The sequence below is a fragment of the Mesoplodon mirus genome, assembly GCF_964341445.2.
Source record: "Mesoplodon mirus genome assembly, chromosome: 15".
Classification (NCBI taxonomy): Eukaryota; Metazoa; Chordata; class Mammalia; order Artiodactyla; family Ziphiidae; genus Mesoplodon; species Mesoplodon mirus.
The window spans coordinates 32,770,164-32,788,724 of NC_138991.1; the positions used below are offsets into that span (position 1 = coordinate 32,770,164).

An 18,561-nucleotide genomic window follows, 5' to 3' on the forward strand; every position below is an offset into this window, starting at 1 on the left:
CTCCAGAGGAACGTTCCAGACAGCCTAGCAAATCAGTGAGCGCTGCCCTGGAAGGTGTCCTTGCCTGGGGTTAGGAGGGAGCCTGGAAGTGCCTGACTCTGCTGCCCGACCCAGCCACCTGCCCAACAGCCTGTGCGCTCCCAAAATTTGCAAGTCAAATATTCTGCTGAATTGTATTGCAGCTGGTGCATCTGTGCTTGGCAAAGTGAGCTTCCCTCTCCAGCTCTCAGGTTTTTGGGGTTTTTTTTATCCTAAGGGTTCTTTCTACCCAACCTCTTAAATGTGGCTGACAAGTTGTTTACTTAAAAAAAATTTTTTTTTAACTTCTGTGAAACAAACACCTGATTACCCCCATTTTTGCAGAGATGTAGCTCCCTTTACAGCATGAAACACCACTTTTAAATTCTTCTGGGTGAGTTGAGATTTTTTTATCCTGGTTCTCTTGAAGGCATGCGGAGATGGGGAGCTGTGTATTCTGCCAGCAGGAAGTGGTTCTAAAACGATTTCTGTCCTTGTCTATGAAGAATACTTTAAAGTAACTCAAGGTTTCATTTGATTCTCTAACCAGTTATCCAGGGCATGAGGGTGCCCTGCTACACCCAGGTTCCTTCCCGCCCTGAACCATGACATAGCTGACCCCTGGGTGGGAGACCAGAGGAAAGGTGTGTGTGGCAGTATCCACCCCATGTGCCGGCGATGCTGAAGTCCAAGAAAGTAAATGACTTTGCTCATTGAAAGTGGGGCCTCCAGGGTGGCACAGCAGGGGTGGGGTCAGGGTCTATTCACACCTATGTCCAGCTCCTCAAATCTTGGGGCACACCCGCTGGGTGCTGGGTGGTGGGGGCAACAGGAGAGCAGAGGCAATTAAGAAAAAATCCTGAACCTCTTATAGAAGAAAAAGAGCTCAGGAAGGGTGTAGACTCAGAGCTTTGCAACTCGAAGTGAGGTCCTGGAACCAGCAGCATCTGGAATCTTGTTAGAAATGCAGAATCCCAGGGCCCATTCCAGACACCCTGCATGAAAATATGTCATTTAACAAGACCTCCAGTGATTCTCACCACATCCAAGTTCAAGAAGCCCTGCTGGAGATGGGAGGTTCTCACACTTGAGGCACCAGGGCTGCCCCCTCCCTGGGAGCTGATTCACGTGTGGCGTGGGGCCCAGGGATCTGCATTTCCAAGTTCCCAGGTGTGCCCTACATCCCGCTCTGATCAAGAGTCCACCCCAGAGTCTCAGACTTGGCTGCACATTGGGGTCACCTGGGGCGCCTGGACCCACTTCCGGGAGGCCCTCAGGAGCCAGATTGTCTGTGATGCAGCCTAAGCGGCAGTTTGAGAATCACTGGTCCAAACCACTGACCCAGACCTGAGGTCGTTGCCAGCGGCTCCATCCAGTGCACTTGCAGAGAACACGACGGGGACGTCCTGCTGCATCTAAGAAATGCTCTTGCTGCTTGCAAGGCCCAAACATCCATGCACGGAAAAGAAAGAGACTCGGGCCACCTGGCATATGCTGGGCTATACTCAGAGCACACAAGCTTTATTCGGCAACAATGGCAGTATTTCATGAGTATGAGCTGCACGACAGTGGGAATGCTGTTTTCAGCACAAAGTCTGAGAGCAAACGATTACAGCCACGAAACTCTGCCCCCACGGCCCCGCCTCCCCTCCCCAGGCAGGCCCAGGCTGCTCCCTCATCCTGCACAGTTTCAATGGGGGCCTGATCGTGGTCTCCCTCTGCATCCATAACACACCCTCTGCACCCATAACACACCCTCTGCACATCCTCTGCCTCCCCCAGGCTGCTGGGCCAACAAAGAAAGAGGAGTGGGCTGGTCCCCTACCCCGGGTTCCATCCAGTCCTGCCTTTTCCTTCTCAAAGCCACCCTGGGAGCAGCTCGGGGGGGCAAGAGCACTGTCCCCTCCCCCTCCGGTACCCAAGTCCCCGTGGCTTGACTCTTTTTGCTGCAAAGCCTTTTCCTCAATGAAAGTTTAACACGGACTCAATAAAAGAAGGTGCTATTTATAAAGCACTTTGCACTCACAAAGCATTAGCCCTGCCCCCACCCAACCCCCAGCAAGCAGAGAGGGAACAGGGTGTCCTTAGAAAGCGACCCAGTAGCCACAGGGACAGCACTCAAAGGGAGGAGCCAGGCCCAGGAGCTGTCAGGGCCATGTGGGAAAGGTCAGATTTCATTTTAGTGCTGATTCAGGGTATATCCCGGCAACCACCTAATTGATACAGAGGAAATCATCTGAAATGTCTGTGTGACGTGTGTGCACGCTTGTCTCTGTATGTATGACCTTTTGTGATGCAGCCTTAAATTATCCATTTGTGACCTTCCTTCCAGCTCTCTGACCTGGGCAGGGCTGCCTGGGGGAGGGAACTGTGAACCCAAGATAGACAGCAAATGTGCCAATAGGGGAGGAATGGACGAGGAGTAGCCAGGCACACTTAGGAGAGAACAAGGACCACGTCTGGTGTTGCAGTCCCACTTGGGGCCTCTTCAAAGCCAAGGAGTGGGACTGACAGAGAGGGGTTTACAACTGTATAGGTGGATGGATGGATGGCTAGGGGGTGTGATGGAGGGGGCTTGTGGAGGCAGCTGGACTGTAAAAATGGATGGCCATCCAGGGTGGACAGCCCTGCACACATGAACCCCTCCTGCTGGGCAGCGTGCACCACCCAGCCCCGCCCTGCCCAAAACTCCCAGTCAGCAGTCAGTTAACGCTGAAACTGGGTCGGGGCGGGGGCGGCGCTCACACTGTGTAAGTTTTGACAGACTTGTAGAGGGGCGGCAGCAGCCCGTGGTTCTCGCGGACAACTTCCAGGTACTCGGATGGCGTCTCCAGCAAGAAGGGCCCACAGCACATCTGGCAGCAGCACCTGACCCCAGTGGGCGGCTCCGGGTTCTTGTCAGACATGGGGGAAAAGTCAAAATCAGCCACCTATGGTGAACAAAACCCCACTGGTCAATCACCCGCCCACCCACTGGGAGTCCCATTAGGTGGCCTTAGGAGCTCAGCTGCCTGGCTAGGTGGCCTTGAGCTCAGCTGCCTGCTGGCAGCGTGCACAGAAACACCTTTCTGGAGCCACGCGGCGCTTCCCTGTGCCTTTGGCTTTTCTGCTCTCTGGGTCTTTCCTGCTTTCGGTTGCCCTCTCCCTTACCAGCTCATGGGCACGGCCACCAAGCAAAGGGCGAGCATAGAAGGAGGTAAGTCACATTGGCAAGCAGCTAAATCAACAATCGGGCCCCATCTATGGATGCCTCTTGGGCACATTACCCCCAGCCTTAGGGCCTTGCTCTGACATCCAGACCACCTCCAGGCTCCTTGGTCTAGCCCCCCTGCCCTCTCCACCTATCCTCTCCTGTCAGGGCCCAGGAGTCCAGCCCCCACCCCACCAAGCACCCACCTCCACCATGTCCTTCTGATGAGCGGCATTCCGCAGGGTCATGTACATGATGAAAGCCAGCATCATGGTGATAAGTGTGGCACACGGGAAAGCAAAGACAGCAGGCTGGATGCCTGGGAGTGAGACAGGGTAAAGTCACGAGCCTGGGTAGTTGGTGCTGAATACTAGCCTTCAGGAGGAGATGACACAGGGGAGAGAACAAAGCCCACCAGATCTTTTTTCCTCCTTGTGTTCATGCATCCCAACTAGGCAACCCCAATAGGCAAATCCAGGATTTCACAAAAACCAAGCTGGGGTATGTGAGGGTTTTAAAGTTTTACTTGATAGTGACTTTCAAGGGGTGCAACTAAATTTCCCACCAGAGTGTGGGCTGGACTTATAGTGACTTGCTCCCAAGGAGCAGCATAAGACAGAGTGATGATGTACAACTTCTGAGCCTATGCCATGAAAGACCTAGCAGTTTCCTCCTTGGTCTCTCTTGGGTGATTTGCACTGGGGAAGGGAAGCCAAGTTGTGAGGACACCCAAACAGCCCTGAGACCTCTGGCAGCTCTGGGCTCACTCCCTTATCCTGTTACCAAGAAGCAGCATGGCAGAGCAGGAAGAGCCCAGGGGGTCTTGGGTTCGAATCCTGATTCTGACCAGTGACCTGATGGCAACACTGACCCACAAGGCTGCCACGGGAATGCAACCAGGTGAGGCAGGTGCAAGGCAGGCGATCAGCAAGTGTGGGTTCCTTCTCACTCCTCCCCCACCCTCCTCCTGGTAGAGCCACCACCATACGCCATGAGGATCTGTCTCCCAAGAAAAGGCGGCACTGATTACCTGTAGTGCTGCCTTTCTCTGCAGAATTCAGAGGGATCCCAGACACTCAGTGACCAGGAGATGTTGGGGGAGGTGGGGCCCAAGGCCGCCAATGATGCCAACAGGTCACAGAGTCTGCCTGGCCCACATCATCAGCCGGGGCCAGGAGCGGAGAGTGGCGTCTGCTCAGGGTCTCAGAGGGACTGGAAAGACTGGAGGGGGCAGTGACAGCATCTGGTGCTCTTACAGGGCCAAACTTGGGGATGAGTGCAGCTGGCAGGGTGTCCCCTTTTGTTCTGTATGGCATGGAACCTGGCTGGGCATCTGAAAGACCATCCCTAGGGGTCTGGGATCCTACTCTCTCCTCTACATAAGAAAGTTCTCTTCTGGGGTCACAGAAGAGCCACCCCCTGCCCCCGGAAATGAAGGGTAGGACCTGATGCTGTCATCAGCCAATCCTATGGCTGTAAGCTGGTGGCAGGACCTCATGATGTGTTTGGGAAAGGGCATTCCAGGGGTGATGGTTGGGCACCCTTATGAATGAGAGAGACTGTACTGCACACTTTCTGAGCTGCTCACCCTCCCTGGGAGACTCACGACAGCCCTGTGAGTCCAGCACAGTCACCGTCGGAGATGCTTGTTTTAGTGGCAGCAACAGCGCCGAGACAGAGGTGATGGGGTGGCGGTGATAGCAGTGAAGGAGGGAGGGTTCGTGTTGGGGACAAGTGTGGCAGTGGTTAACGTATGGAGGGACACTGACCACTGTCAGTGGTGGTGGCAACAGGAGAGCTGAAGTTGGGATGATGCTGGGGTAGCACGGTATGGATGGTGTTGGTCCAAATGGTTGGTGCAGGGGCTGGTGGCAGGGGTGTTAACAGCGGTGCTGATGGTGGTAAGGGTGGTTGCAGGGGCAGCGCCGTCTCTGGCTATTGGAGATGCTAGAAGAACTGTCTGTAGCATGTGGTGAGGGTGGCAGTGGTGCTGGGCAAGTTAGCTGGCAGCAGCTGAGCTGTCTGTCGGTGCTGCTGGTGGTGGTGGCACTGAGGGGTTCTGGTAGTGGGGGCTAGAGCAGTTGTTGAGGGCACCACAGAGTTTCTAGTGCTGCGGGTGGTCAGTCGGTGGTGTCGGTTGGGGACCGTAGGGTTATCGATGATGCTAGTGTCGTTGGGACTGGTTGTTGATGGCTGTCGGTGGAGCTGGCTGGTGGCAGCACACTGGCGGTGGTGGCAGGGTTGACTGGTTTTTGCTGCCTTTGTAGGAGCAGAGGCGAAGCGTCACTTACTAGATGGCCACACCTGGATCTTGTGGTACTGATGCGTCTTGCTGATAATGTTCTCGGCCTGGATGCTGAAGCAGTAGTCCCCAGGATCCCTGAAGATGTGGGTCAGGTTGTAAGCCGTGCTGCCCACTGACACAGGGTGGCATTCCCCTTCCCCCAGCGGGAGGCACTCGGGCTTAAGACGCCAGCACACATTCAGAGGAGGGCTGCAGGGAAATGGGGGCATTTTTTTAGCAATGGCTCAGCAAGGAGTGTGAGCATAGACTAAGTCCAAGAAAGCCCAGGCAGTCATGAACTTCAGTGTCCTTTCCAGGACAGAACACCCAGCTTCCCTGGCCTCCAGGGAACACAACGGTACATAAGAGATGGCTCGGGACTCCGAGGGGGTCAGTGAGGCAAACAGGGACGTGCACAGACTGCTGAAGGAGGCAGAATGAGTGCCCCAGTGACGCACTTGGCGCGCTGTGGAAGCACAGGGGACGGAGGAGCGTGTTCTTAATGAGGAAGTCAGGGAAGGCTTCCTGGAGGAGGTGGCATTTGAGTAGGCCCTAAAAGGGTAAGTCAGCTTTTGACAGGTTTGAAGGGGTGAGGGCATTCCAAACTATCCACCTGCCACAGCACAGGCTCAGAATCTAGAAGATGCAGGTCCATATAAAGAATTCCAAGTGAGCATTCCTATCTCACATGACCTAGACCAGAATAAACAAGCACAAGTAGTTTCCCCCTCTGCTCTCTAAGTACTGAGCTCTTATCTCCAAAACCCGCTGAAAGCTTCAGGAGCCACCTCCAGCCCCTTGGCTTGTCTTCCTCCTTCCTTGGCTAATTTGCCCCATCCCGGTCTAGCCTTATTTCCCCCTGACGTGTCCCCTTGGGTGATTGGGTGAGGTTGGTCTTCCCCACTAGAGTCATTGGAGGGCTGGGCCCTGGCCACTATTTTTCTGCAGCCCCGTCCATCCCAGTGGCCCCAGAGAGGGGCTCCCTTGTGGGGAGAACACACCCAGCATCTCCTCATCTCATCACTTACTACAATCTCAGCCTGATGGTGTTCTTGGCAGGAGCTGAGCCAGGTCCTACCCAAGATGGCCTGCTTTCCAGGGGGCTGGAAAGCAGGCCCAAGTCACATACGGAAGTCTTTTCACAGGAGTGGTCCCTCACCTGCCTTTGCCTTGATGCCCATGTTGCAGATAGCCCCAAAAGGCCAGTGCTCCCTCCCCTGGACCCTGAGAATGGAGCCATGCCCGTGACTCTCCCATGGCACAGTCAAGGGTGGCATCATCCCTCCGTGAGCTCCTTAACTTGGGGCCCCTCGGCGATGGAGCAAGGTCAGGAGCCTCTGAGGGGAAGTGCGGGCAGGACCACAGGTCATGCGCAGTGTGCTCTGGGCTTCACTCACCTCCCCAGGAAGTTCAAGGTCACTATCATCTTTTGGAAGGTCTGAATTAGGGTAGGCCCCAAGACCTGGATGCCTCGAAGGGTTTCTGAAAGGCAGACAAGACCTCATTATATCTGGTGGCTGACGACAGCTGTATCAGGGCTCGTGGAGTCCCGAGGCTGTGTGACCACCACCCTGTCCTCCTCTTGGCCCTCCCCAAGGGCAGGTCACAGGTCACATCCAGGGCATACCCGGGTCCTGCCTCCGTGTCAGCAGCGGGTGCTGGAGCCAGCTTAGAGTGAGGGAGCCGGAGGAAGCAAGCAGGGCCCTAGTGAGCAGGACCTGGGGCTGACTTAGGGTACCACCACCTCCCTGCATCATCTGTGCCGTGTGCGGGGTGGGGGAAGCAGCACCCCATTTGCACGACCAAGAAATCTGCTGCAGCTGCCCCAGCACCCCCTCTTGCCAAAGCCAGCTCTGGCTGTTCCCTCCCTGTGCAGCTGACTGAGGCTGTCCCAGCCCCGACAGGACGGTCCTTGATGGGAGGCAGATGTAGCCGGGAACGAGGAGTGATGGGGATGCACCAAATCACAGCAGTGTCTGGGCTCTGCCACCTGGTGGCCACCTGGCCTCCTCCATGGCCTGCAGTGCCCTCTTGGAAGCGGGGAATGACAGACCCGCTCAGAGGGCTGCCAGGGGAACAGAAGAGAGGCTTTGCATCCGAGCTCAGCCCAGTGCCCAGTTGGGGCCACTCTGATCTGCAAGTGACCCAGCCCTGGAAGGAGTGGTACCCAGGGCTCCCTGATGGGCCAAATGCTCAACCCACACCAACCCCCAGAGACTCACCCTGCAGCTTCAGCGAGGCGGAGAAGTCGCCCGTCTTCTGCAGAACGCCCTTCCCGACGTCCGGTGTTACCTGCTCCCACTCCGCCACGACCTTGACCTTCACGGTGAAGGATCCAACGATGGAATAGTTATAATAGACCGTAGCGTCTTTGGTCACCATCTGGGTGCTATAAGGTGACAGGGAGGAGATGACAGAAGTGACTCACGTGCCCTCTTAGAGTGGTTGTACAGTGACACATTCAGACCAACACCTTGCAAGCAAAAACGTCATCCCAGCATCAGTCCCCAGAGCCAGCCAGGGCATGAGGTCAGCTGTACCTGGTAGAGTGGCTGCTGGTTGTCTTTGTATTTGTAAGTTACAGGTAGGAGAACTCCTGGCAACAGGTGCCTGTCACCTGCCAGGAAGTGCTCTGCACCCCGAGCCAGGAAACTGGGAAAGGCTGTGTGTTAGACAAGGACAATCTGGGGAGGGGAGAAGTATGAACTTTGGAGTTAAGACACACCTGGCTTTAAATATCAGCTCCAGATTTCCTATCTACGTAACTCTAAGCCTTACTTTTCTCATCTGAAAAACAGGAAGAGTCATACCTCCATCAGGTTACGATATAACATATTAAGTGTGTAACATCATGCTTTTTCCCTACAATTACCTGAATCACTTCAAAAGGAATTCTAGTAACGATAAAATATTTTTGTTGATTTGTTGATGCTCTTTATATTTGAAGTTTATCAAACCTTTACCTATTACATATCTTCCAAATATTTTCTCCCAGTTTAACCTTTATCCTTTGGGTTGATTTACTTCTTTCGTTTCAAATTTTAAATCTGATGATGCCAAATTTAGCATTTTTTCCATTCTAGTTTCTGCCTTTTATTTACAGAAATGCCTTCCCCACTGCCAAACTATCCAATCTCAGGGGATCATCTACATTCCAATCTAGTCCTGGTTCATTATGTTTACTATTTTAAATCTATCTGGAATAGCTTTTGTTAGGGATTAGATTATTTTTCTCCCAAACAGTTAACCAGCTACCCTATATCATTTATCAAACTATCTATCCTTATGCACTGGCTGGAAATAACATTGTTATCATACACTACATGTGTATATAAACTTAGGGTTTTTTTCTGCTTTTTTCTATTCTGTTCCATTGAGCTGCCTTTTCTTGCTGAAAATTATTTGTAGCTTTCTAAATATGTTTATGTATGTATTTCTAGCCCCTTTCCCCATCACCATTCATCATCATTCTGCTTTTCTGATCATTTCTCTTTCTTCTTACAATATTGAGAAATTCTCTCATCATGTTTCAAGTCTTTTTAAGGTTCTCAGTACAATCTGTGATTTTATTCACATAAATCCTACAATTTTAGGCTAAGTTTATTCTCTCCGTTTTTATAAATATTATGAAAGATTTTTTCGACTGCCATTATATGGAGAAGCTAAGAATCTTTGTTTTGTAACCAGCCACATTATTAAAATCTTTTTAGTTCTAAGATTTTTCAGTTGAGTCTTTTGTGTTTTTCAGGTAAACAGTACTGTCATCTGTGTACAATGACTTTTGTCTCCTCCTTTACATTTATATTTCATTTCTTTATCTTATTTTATTTCATTGCCTAGTCAAAAATGTTCAATTGCAATAGAAATAGTGAATAGGGAATTCCCTGGTGGTCCAGTGGTTAGGACTCTGTGCTTTCACTGCCAAGGGCCCAGGTTCAACCCCTGATCGGGGAACTAAGATCCTGCAGGCTGCAGCGCAGCCAAAGAAAAAAAAAAAGAGAAAGAAATAGTGAATATAACTTTCTTTAATGTGAAAATAAATGCCCCTAATAAATATGGAGGCTGTGCCCTGGTTTGAGACAAATATTCTTTATGTTATAAAACCATATATATACATATATATATAAACATATATGTGTATTTGTATACGTGTATGTATATATGTATATACATTATGTGTATATGTGACGTATATGTATATATGTATGTGCACATATGTGTAAAACTGTGTATACACAAAATTTAGATGAGCTGTAAAATCTTTGTAATGTTCCAAAAATTATTCTTATTGGGATTTTTATTGGGTTTGCATTAAACTTAAAGAATAACTGGGGGGAAACGGACATCTTTACAATATTAAGACTCACCATCCCGGACTTGGTGTACATACCCATTTACTCAAATCTTTTCTACTTCTGCGGGTGGGAGAGGGATGGATTGGGAGTTTGGGATGAGCAGATGGAAACTATTATGTATAGAATGGATAAACAACAAGGTCCTACTATATAGCACAGGGAACTATATTCAATATCCTGTGATAAACCATAATGGAAAAGAATATGAAAAAGAATATATACATATGTATATATGTACATAGCTGAATCACTTTGCTGTACAGCAGAAATTAACACAACATTGTAAATTAACTATACTTCAATGAAACAAATTAAAAAAAACAAATCTTTGCTACTTCTCAGTAGCTCTGTAGCTTTCTTCATGCAGGATCTTGCCCATTTCCAGATATGCCTGACTGGCCCCCACTTCCCGACCTGCCTCCCGCAATTGGCTTGTCTGGAGAGGAAGGTGTAAGGAGAATGAAGCTGGAACACCTGAATTCTACCATGTGAGTATAACAGCGTATGTCATTGGCTGGCCAGGTCCCTCCAGAGTCAAACAGAGAAAAATCCTACCGACCTTGACCAGCCTTAAAGGGCTGTTTTGGGCACCAATGACCCCTCTACTAGGTTGCAGGCACCTTGAAGGCAGGTCCCATGACTGGCTCACACTGGTCCCCGTGGACCCCGAGCTGGGCACAGAGCAGGTGTACAAGGCATGTTTGGGGTGAGAGAGAGTGAGCAGGTGAAGACGGGAGAGTACAGAGCACTCCGCCTGGGACGGCAGGGCCACCAGCCATGAGCCAAGACTTTGGGGCATCAAGGGGGGTAAGGACATACCCGTCTCCGAAGTCCCAGCTGTAGAGAAACGAGGCGGTCTTGAAGAAGTTGCTGGGGTCGTGGAGGAGGAAGGAAACTTTAAGGACTGTCTTGGTGAGGTAGGAGCTGGGCCAGGGCAGGGAGGTGTTCTGGGTGACAACGAGGTTCCCCACGAGGAACTCTGGGACAGAGACCACGGGAGGGTGAGTCCACTGAAGTGGAGGAGGGCAGAGCCACGTGCCAGTTGGCAGGGCAGCCTCTCCCCCACCCGACCTCCTGGCTGCCACAGCCAGGTGGTGGCAAGAGGGGACCCTGCAGGTCACCGAACACAGAGGCATATGCCCCCTCCGTGGACACTGGTGAAGACTCACTTCACGTGTTACATGCATAGCTCTGCTCCTGCACCCCTTTCACCAGGACCCTGAACTTTCTGGCACAAAAGATGCCCAGGACCAGAAGGAAATGCGCAGGCTTTGAAAGCAACTCTTGGGAAATATTTCAAAGTATTAGATGAGCCTAGAAAAAATGAGCAGTTCTACTGACCGCAGGTCCACACCCCATGTGCTGGGCTGGGTGAGGAACACCATTCCGTGCTGCCTCCTCTAAAAAAAAAAAATTAAAAGCTGATTTTTTAAGCAGAAAGTGAGGTGTGCTCAATAAAGCTCATTTGGAATTTGCTGAAAAGTGGAATGAAAAGAAAAGAAACTGCCTATCACGCAAATACAAGCATTGTTGATGTTTTGAATTGCAAAGTATACGTGTGTACATATTTGAGGTATACACATATTAAACACAGTTGATCAAATTGGTTATAGAATTTTGTTTTGATTTTTAAAATTTTACAACCATGAGTACTCCCCCAGGCTACAACAAACTCTTTGTAGAGGTCATTATTATTCATTATACAAATTATATCAGTATACTTAACCAGTCCCCTATGGTTGCATACTTAGCTCGTTTCTATTTTCTTCTGTTATTATAAAAACTGTGATGAACATCTTCGTGCATAAACCATTACCCAAATGGAGGTTTATTTCCTGAAGATAAGTTCTTTAATAGACTGTAAACTCCAAGAAAGCAGGGATTTCTTGGAAAGAGAGAGAAGGGAGGGGAGGGAGGGAGGGAGGAAGGAAGGGAGGAGGAGGGGGAGAGAGAGAGAGAAAGAGAGAAAGAAAGAAGGAGAGAGGGAGAGAGAGGGAGAGAGAATGAGAAAGAAGAGGCCAAAGACTAAAATAATTTTTAACCATTGATACATATGTATCAGCTGCTCTCCAAAGGGTTGTATTAATTTACACCCGAGTAGCAATATGTACTTTAAGTGTCCATTTCAGCACAACCCTGCCAGCAGTGCATATTACCATTTTCTGATCCTTTGTTAACTGACAGCAGCGAAGGAACCACGGGGCTAATCTGCATTTATGTGATTACCAGCCAGGCTGGATGTTTCCTCTGCACCAAGAGTCTGAAGACAAATCAAGTAGGAAAGGTCCTCACCTGTAATGGGGAGGACGAGGAGGCTCCTGGCCATAGGCTGGCACATTCCGCAGTCAGCGGCGGTGACCCAGACGGAGACCGGGAAGTCCCCGGGCACGTTCCCCACGATGCGGATGGTGGAGCTGAAAGCCTCATCTGTCTTCCCCGTGAGCAGCAATGGGGTGTGAATCCAGCGGAAGCGGTAAAGGCGGGTGCTGGCGGGCAGGACCAGGCTGCCATTGTCATCGGCCACCAGGCTGGCCGTGATGGTCACCTCTGCCCCCGTGGTGGCAGGGCCATCAGAGGTGAGGTGAAGTTCATACACGCCTAGGAACCCAGAAACAAAGGCCACGTTTCACGAAGGGGCGTGGCCAGGAAACCCACCGCCACCCTCTGGGCCGGCTTCTGTGAGTCTCTTTTACTGGTGGAGAAATTGGGGCCCAGGCAGGTCAAGTGACCCGCCCAAGGGTCATACGATTAGTTCATTGCCCAGCTGGGATTCAAACCCAGGCCCAACTGACTCCAAATCCCACGTCCTTTCCCGTGTCTCCAGTTTGTTTTATTTTTTCATGCCAGCCAAGCAGGGCCTTACAGAGCACGTGTATGCTGACCTGGCCCGGCTTCTTAGCTGTGAAAATGACGGCCAGTGCACGTCACAGGAGGAGCCACCGCAGCTGATGCCAAGAAATGCCCCCCATCGCCCACTCTTTTGGACTAACCTTTACATGTGAAACAAAATTCCAGCTGGAAACACAAAGCTGAGTCTAGACCCTATTAAGGCCTAATACCTTGATGGTGGTAGGCTAGCCTTGGGAGGAAGGGCCACTGTGATCCAAGCCAAGCTCCCTTCTCTTTGGTCTCAGTTTGTAAATCTGTAACGTGAGAGCTTCTAGATCTGAGCTGTCCAATATGGTAGCCACTAGCCACGTGTGGCTCCTTAAGCGTCAATTAAAGTGAAACAAACTTAAAACCCACTTTCTTGGTTGCACTGGCACATTTCTAGGGCCAGCCACGTGTAGCCAAGGGTCACCATAGTGGACACTGTGGATACAGATCTTGATTATCACAGAAAGTTCCACTGGACTACACTGCTCTAGGGAACCTCCAGGATTCCTGCGGGGGCCAACGCTGGAGCTTTGTGATTCCAGCTGGGTCAACTCCTTGGGGAACCTGAACTGAAATACTGGGGATGCAGCTCTTACAGGGAACCCAGGAATTAGTTTTCTAGGTTGCAAAGCGGAGAATAGGGCCTGGAGCACATGGAATGGAGACCAAGTAAGAGGCCTTTTAAATAACACTCCCCATCTGACCAATACATTGAAGGTAAGACTAATCGTAATCTGAAAATAGAGAAAGCTATAAAATTAAAAAAAATTTTTTTAATAATTAGTAACAACCACTTACTATATTGGGTCATTTCCTACTATTCTTTTAAATGATGCTTACTCTGAGATTATATATTCCATTGCTGTTGCTGTTTTTTCAATTCTGTATCATAGGCATTTTCCTAAGTCATTATTCTTCACCTGCTTTAGATAGCTGCAGATTTTATCATACTCACAAGGTAAGATTTGAAAAATCAGATTTGTTTCCATCGTAAAATTAATACATATGCATAAAGAAGTGTCCTATTACCCTACCCCCCAAAGACAACAGCTGCTATCATATTGCTGTCCTCCAGCTCTTTTTCATGCACGGAAGTTTTAAATTTAGTCAGAATCAGCCTCTGCGCACAATTTTGAATTACTTTATTTCTACCTGACAACACATCAAAAGGATGTCTGCAGTGGCACTAATGTGAACTTCAGTATTTGCATGATAATCCCTCAAGCAGGTATATCTTTTTTTTTTTTTTTTTTTTGTGGTACTCGGGCCTCTCACTGTTGTGGCCTCTCCTGTTCCAGAGCACAGGCTCCAGACGCGCAGGCTCAGCAGCCATGGCTCACGGGCCCAGCCGCTCCGTGGCATGTGGGATCTTCCCGGACCGGGGAACGAACCCGTGTCCCCTGCATTGGCAGGCAGATTCTTTTTTTTTTTTTTTTTTTTTTGTGGTACGTGGGCCTCTCACTGTTGTGGCCTCTCCTGTTGCGGAGCACACGCTCCAGATGCGCAGGCTCAGTGGCCATGGCTCACGGACCCAGCCGCTCCGTGGCATGTGGGATCTTCCCGGACCGGGGCACGAACCCGTGTCCCCTGCATCGGCAGGCAGACTCTCAACCACTGCGCCACCAGGGAAGCCCAAGCAGGTATATCTTAATTCCCAGAACCCTTCACTCTTGTCAATAGCACTACTGCACGTCTTAGTAACTATTTTCCTGGGATTTGTAATTTTCTTTTTCAGGTGAGACTTCTGGAGGGCCTGAGGTTAGAGAATGTCTAACAGTGCACACCTGGGCAGAAGAGGTGATGCAGAAGGAAGGGAGAAGGGCCCGCAAGCCCCCCTCTGCTCATTTTACTCCCTCCCACCCCCACTTCCCGGCAACATACACCCCCTCCCTTGGCTTCCAGTACCTCCTAAATGCTGATGGAACCCAGTAACACAGACTTCATTTCTAATGAGCAATAATACAATGGCTACTAACCACATGCAATTAAATTTAAATTAATCGAAGTTAGTCATTTCAATGTATAATACTAAAATTCCAGCCCCTCCATTGCACTAGAGCCACATTTCAAGTGCCATCTCCCGGATAGCTATCTCCCGGATAGCACAGATATAGATCATTTCCTTCATCATCTAAAATTCTGTTGGCCAGTGGTGCTCTAGACCCCCTGGATTTCTCCCCTCCCAAACCTACCATTCTCTTCACCTATCATTCTCTGTCGGGTCAGAGGACCAGCTGTCCCAAGAATCAATCCCCAGGCCTCTGCCACTCTAATTCTCCCTCTCCATTACGACCAGCATTGCTTAAGGTAGCATTCAGTCCCATCCGGATGGATTACCGGTACATCCTGAACATGACCCTTGGCCTCCAGTCCTGCCTTACTTTCAGCCACCCCGACAAGCAGCTTCCTGCACAGTTAGTCTGATCATGGGCCAGCCTCGGGGTGGAGGGAGACCACATTCACATCTTAGCACATCCATGCTGTAGCTTTAACCCTTTAACACCTGCAGTTCCCCCCACCCCATGCTCTGTCCTTCCTAGCCTCAGGGCCTTTGCACACACTGTCCTCACTGCTCTTCTTCACCTATCTGTCTGTGGATATAACCTCTTCCAGGAAGCCCTCCCTGACACACACACCCCACCCCGCCTCCTCGGCACTCTCCCAACAGCCTGAGCACACAGTTGTCACAACCCTGGGTTGGGATAAAGGTTTCCTCATCTCCCCCACTGCACTGCAAGCTCCTTGAGGGCAGGGCAGGGGTCATCCCCATCTCCCCCAAGCCTAGCCAGGTGCTTGGCACATAGTAGGGGTTCAACACTGTGCTGTGGAGAGGCACCTGGAGAGAAGGGTGTGGCAGAGGGACCAGGCCACATGGCACTGCCCCAGGAAACTCTTCACCCAAGTGCTATGGACTGAGTCCCAACCCACAGCTGCTGGGGGGACCCAGAAGTACAATATGTGCTCCCTGCTCTTAGGGGGCTCATGAGAGACCTGCTGGACTCAGCAAAACTGGGAGGTGAGCGAGTGTGTCCTCAACTGCACCCCATTTGCCTTGCGGCGATGTTGCCCGCCCCCACTGGGGACTCTGGCTCCAGCCTTTCCGCTCACCCACGTTACACGTTCCTTGTTCTGAAGCCCTTTCCTTGGGGCCATATTTTGGATTATAAAGTCATTTGGGCTAGCATTGCAAAAGGGACCTGAGGCACCTTAATCCCAAAGAGAGAATTCCAGACACAGAAGTTTCTCCAAGAAAACACAGTGTGTATTTTACACTGAAGGACCCAAGTCCCCAGAGGTCCCCAGGGACTAATGCTACTGCCTGGGACCACACAGCAATCTGCATTGCCCTAGGCTGAGTCCCTCTGGCTGGGAGGCAGCCTTTGGCTGGGCTGCTGCAGAAAGAGGTGCTTAGAGGAGAGGCCATCTCCTCCCTTCCCTCTCTTGCTCCTGCCCACACCCCCCAGGAGAGGAGCGTGGGCCACAGTGAGGCTGGCAGGTGGCAGGGACATTCAGCTGCATGCTAATGGCCATCCAGCGTCTGCAGCAAGACAGGCGCATGTCAGCACGACGCAGATCCGTTGCCAGGGGAACAGAATCAGGAGGGCAGCCAGCTCAGCCAGGAGGCGGGATGGGGTGGGGGTGGGGAGGGGCTGTGGCTACAGCCAACGTTGCAGCAGACACTGGCCCAGCTCCTGGGAGCGCCCCCCATTCCCGACCTGTCCACGCGCCAGAGGCTCCAAGGGCACTTTTCTCAGGCTTGTTTTTAAAAAGCAGGTATTTCACAGCCCCCTGGTGATGCTGCCCCTCGTCCTCAGGGCCTAGAAAGCGTCCAGAACATCCAGGCTGAAATGGACCGGGAAGGATTTGCCACCTGTGGCTGAAGGAACCAAGCCCAGGTTTGGTTACCTACCCATGCAAATCCACCTTTCCAAGTTTGGGAGCCCAGATGACATGGCCTTGGAGTACAGAGCAGCCCAGTGAGGGGCTTAGGGGCGTCACAGGTGCCCCAGTGACCACACAGGTGCCCCAGTGACCCAGAGCTGAAAGGGCCAAAGCAAAAAGTGAGGTGACAGCAGCCACAGAGTTTGACCCGTGGAAGAACGCCCACCAGCAGGCTCCCTGGGCTTCCACCTGGAGCATGCACATTCTCCCTGACCACACAGCCTGTAGGGCCCCAGAACAGTCTAGAAAAGGGCTACATCAGCCTTTTCTCACTGCACATGTACACAGACAAAAACACTTCCCAAGGTACCTCTGAAGTCTGGACAACACAACCTGGAATGAATGAACGGTCCAGGACACGGACTTCCGACTTCAACCCCTGGTGTAGGAAGCATGTTGTGCAGGCTGACCCAGACCCGGGAAGGGTGGAAAGGGCTTCTGAATCTTTTTCTCCTCTGGGTTTTCCCCAACCCCATTCCCAGCTATTTGGACTGTATCATGGGTGCAATAGGCCAGGCTGGGAACCACACATGACTTCCAAAGAACTAACCCTCCCCACCTTTTTTTTTTTTTTGGCAATTTAGGCCACGTTGATAATTTCTGGACACATGTAAACCTAATGGACAAGAGACCCCATTTCCAGGGGCAAGCAGATGCTCCTGACCAAGCCAATTCCCACAAAATTCCCTTAATGCATCCTTAAGATGCAGGTTTTTTATTTTACCTTGTGGCTTTTATTTCACAAGTTTGCATTAGATCTCTTCTTCTGTCTACCATTCTTTTAAGGTGGGGGGTAATGAAAATATTGGATAATATTTAACACCCACCCAATAGCTGCCCACGTCCCAACTGTCCCCTTAAAACTCTCCACCCTGGGTGCTTTTTTGTCGCCAAAATGGGGCAGAAAAGTGGGTGTTGGCCTTCGGGCGGTGAGGAGGTGGGGATGTTAGAAGCACGACCCGGGAGACACCGGGTAGGACCCAGCGGAACCAGCTCCGGGTCCATTTTGGAAATCATTCCCAGAGAGGAAATGGCAGACCGGCCTCCTGGGCGCTAAAATCGCATACTCCCCGAAGTCAACACAAGCAGGGTAGAAAGCCTCTCTGGATAAGGCCACATTTTAAGGCAAAAACGCTGCTCCGCGGGCAACCTGGCCGCGCTCCCTGGGGGCTGTGGCGAGACGACGACCCCGAGCATTCCCAGACTCCCCTCAGCGTCCTCCCCCACCTCCGGCGGCTGCGAGGTTTCCAAACATCGGGATGGATGCGCCAGCCACCGCGCGGTCCCTAGGGCAAGGCCGATCTGGAGGTGGCAGCAGAAACGAGGGCTCGGGGAGCCCCCTCAAGTACCGGTGACTTCAGGGGAGAGGGGAGAAGGGACAGAGGAGAGGGCTGCGCGGCGCCCGGCAGGCCGTGCTCCCCTCTGCAGCTCGCGGCCTCCGGGTAGGAGGGAGGTGCGCGCAGGGCGCACGGCGCCACCTCCGCAGCCCCGGCTCCCGGCGAGGCCGCCCGCCCGGGACCGCCCCGAGGCCCCAGGCGAGCTGCGGCTCGGGGAGGGCGAGCGGCCGGCTCGCACAGCGCCTTACCTGCAGCCACCCTAGCCGGGGCCAAGGGTAGGAGGCAGGCCAGCCAGAGGATGCGGCCGAGGTGCGGCCAGAGGGCCGGGGCCATGGTGGCGCTGGGAGCGGCTGGAGCGTGGAGGGCACGCGGCTCGATTCAGCTGCGGCGGCTGCAGTTCGTAGGTCGCGCGGCACGGGCTGTGCGGGGAGGTGCGGGCGCGGCGCCGGCTCGTCCTCGCCTCGGATCGCTGTGTCTCTGCGCGCCGCCGCCGGCCACAGCCCGTCGCGCCGACCCCGACCCACGTCAGCCGCGCCGCGCCCCCTCCCCGCACCCTCC

General features: G+C 52.0%; 1 protein-coding gene across 3 annotated transcripts; it reads right to left on the reverse strand.

Annotated features, from left to right (window-relative positions):
* Positions 1-2,759: 2,759 nt before the first annotated feature.
* TMEM130 (transmembrane protein 130) lies at positions 2,760-18,336 on the reverse strand (the record flags this gene model as incomplete). 3 transcript variants are annotated; one of them, XM_082644968.1, is made up of 8 exons in its annotated part: positions 2,760-2,912; positions 3,415-3,527; positions 5,500-5,702; positions 6,890-6,974; positions 7,715-7,881; positions 10,667-10,826; positions 12,140-12,445; positions 18,252-18,336. In XM_082644968.1, the coding sequence occupies 8 exons, from the start codon at positions 18,334-18,336 to the stop codon at positions 2,760-2,762; spliced, it is 1,272 nt and encodes a 423-aa protein (XP_082501094.1). The 3 variants fall into 3 exon arrangements, with proteins under 3 accessions (XP_082501094.1, XP_082501093.1, XP_082501095.1); XM_082644967.1 differs by having other exon boundaries at positions 2,760-2,948; XM_082644969.1 differs by lacking the exon at positions 12,140-12,445.
* Between the last annotated feature and the right edge of the window lie 225 nt (positions 18,337-18,561).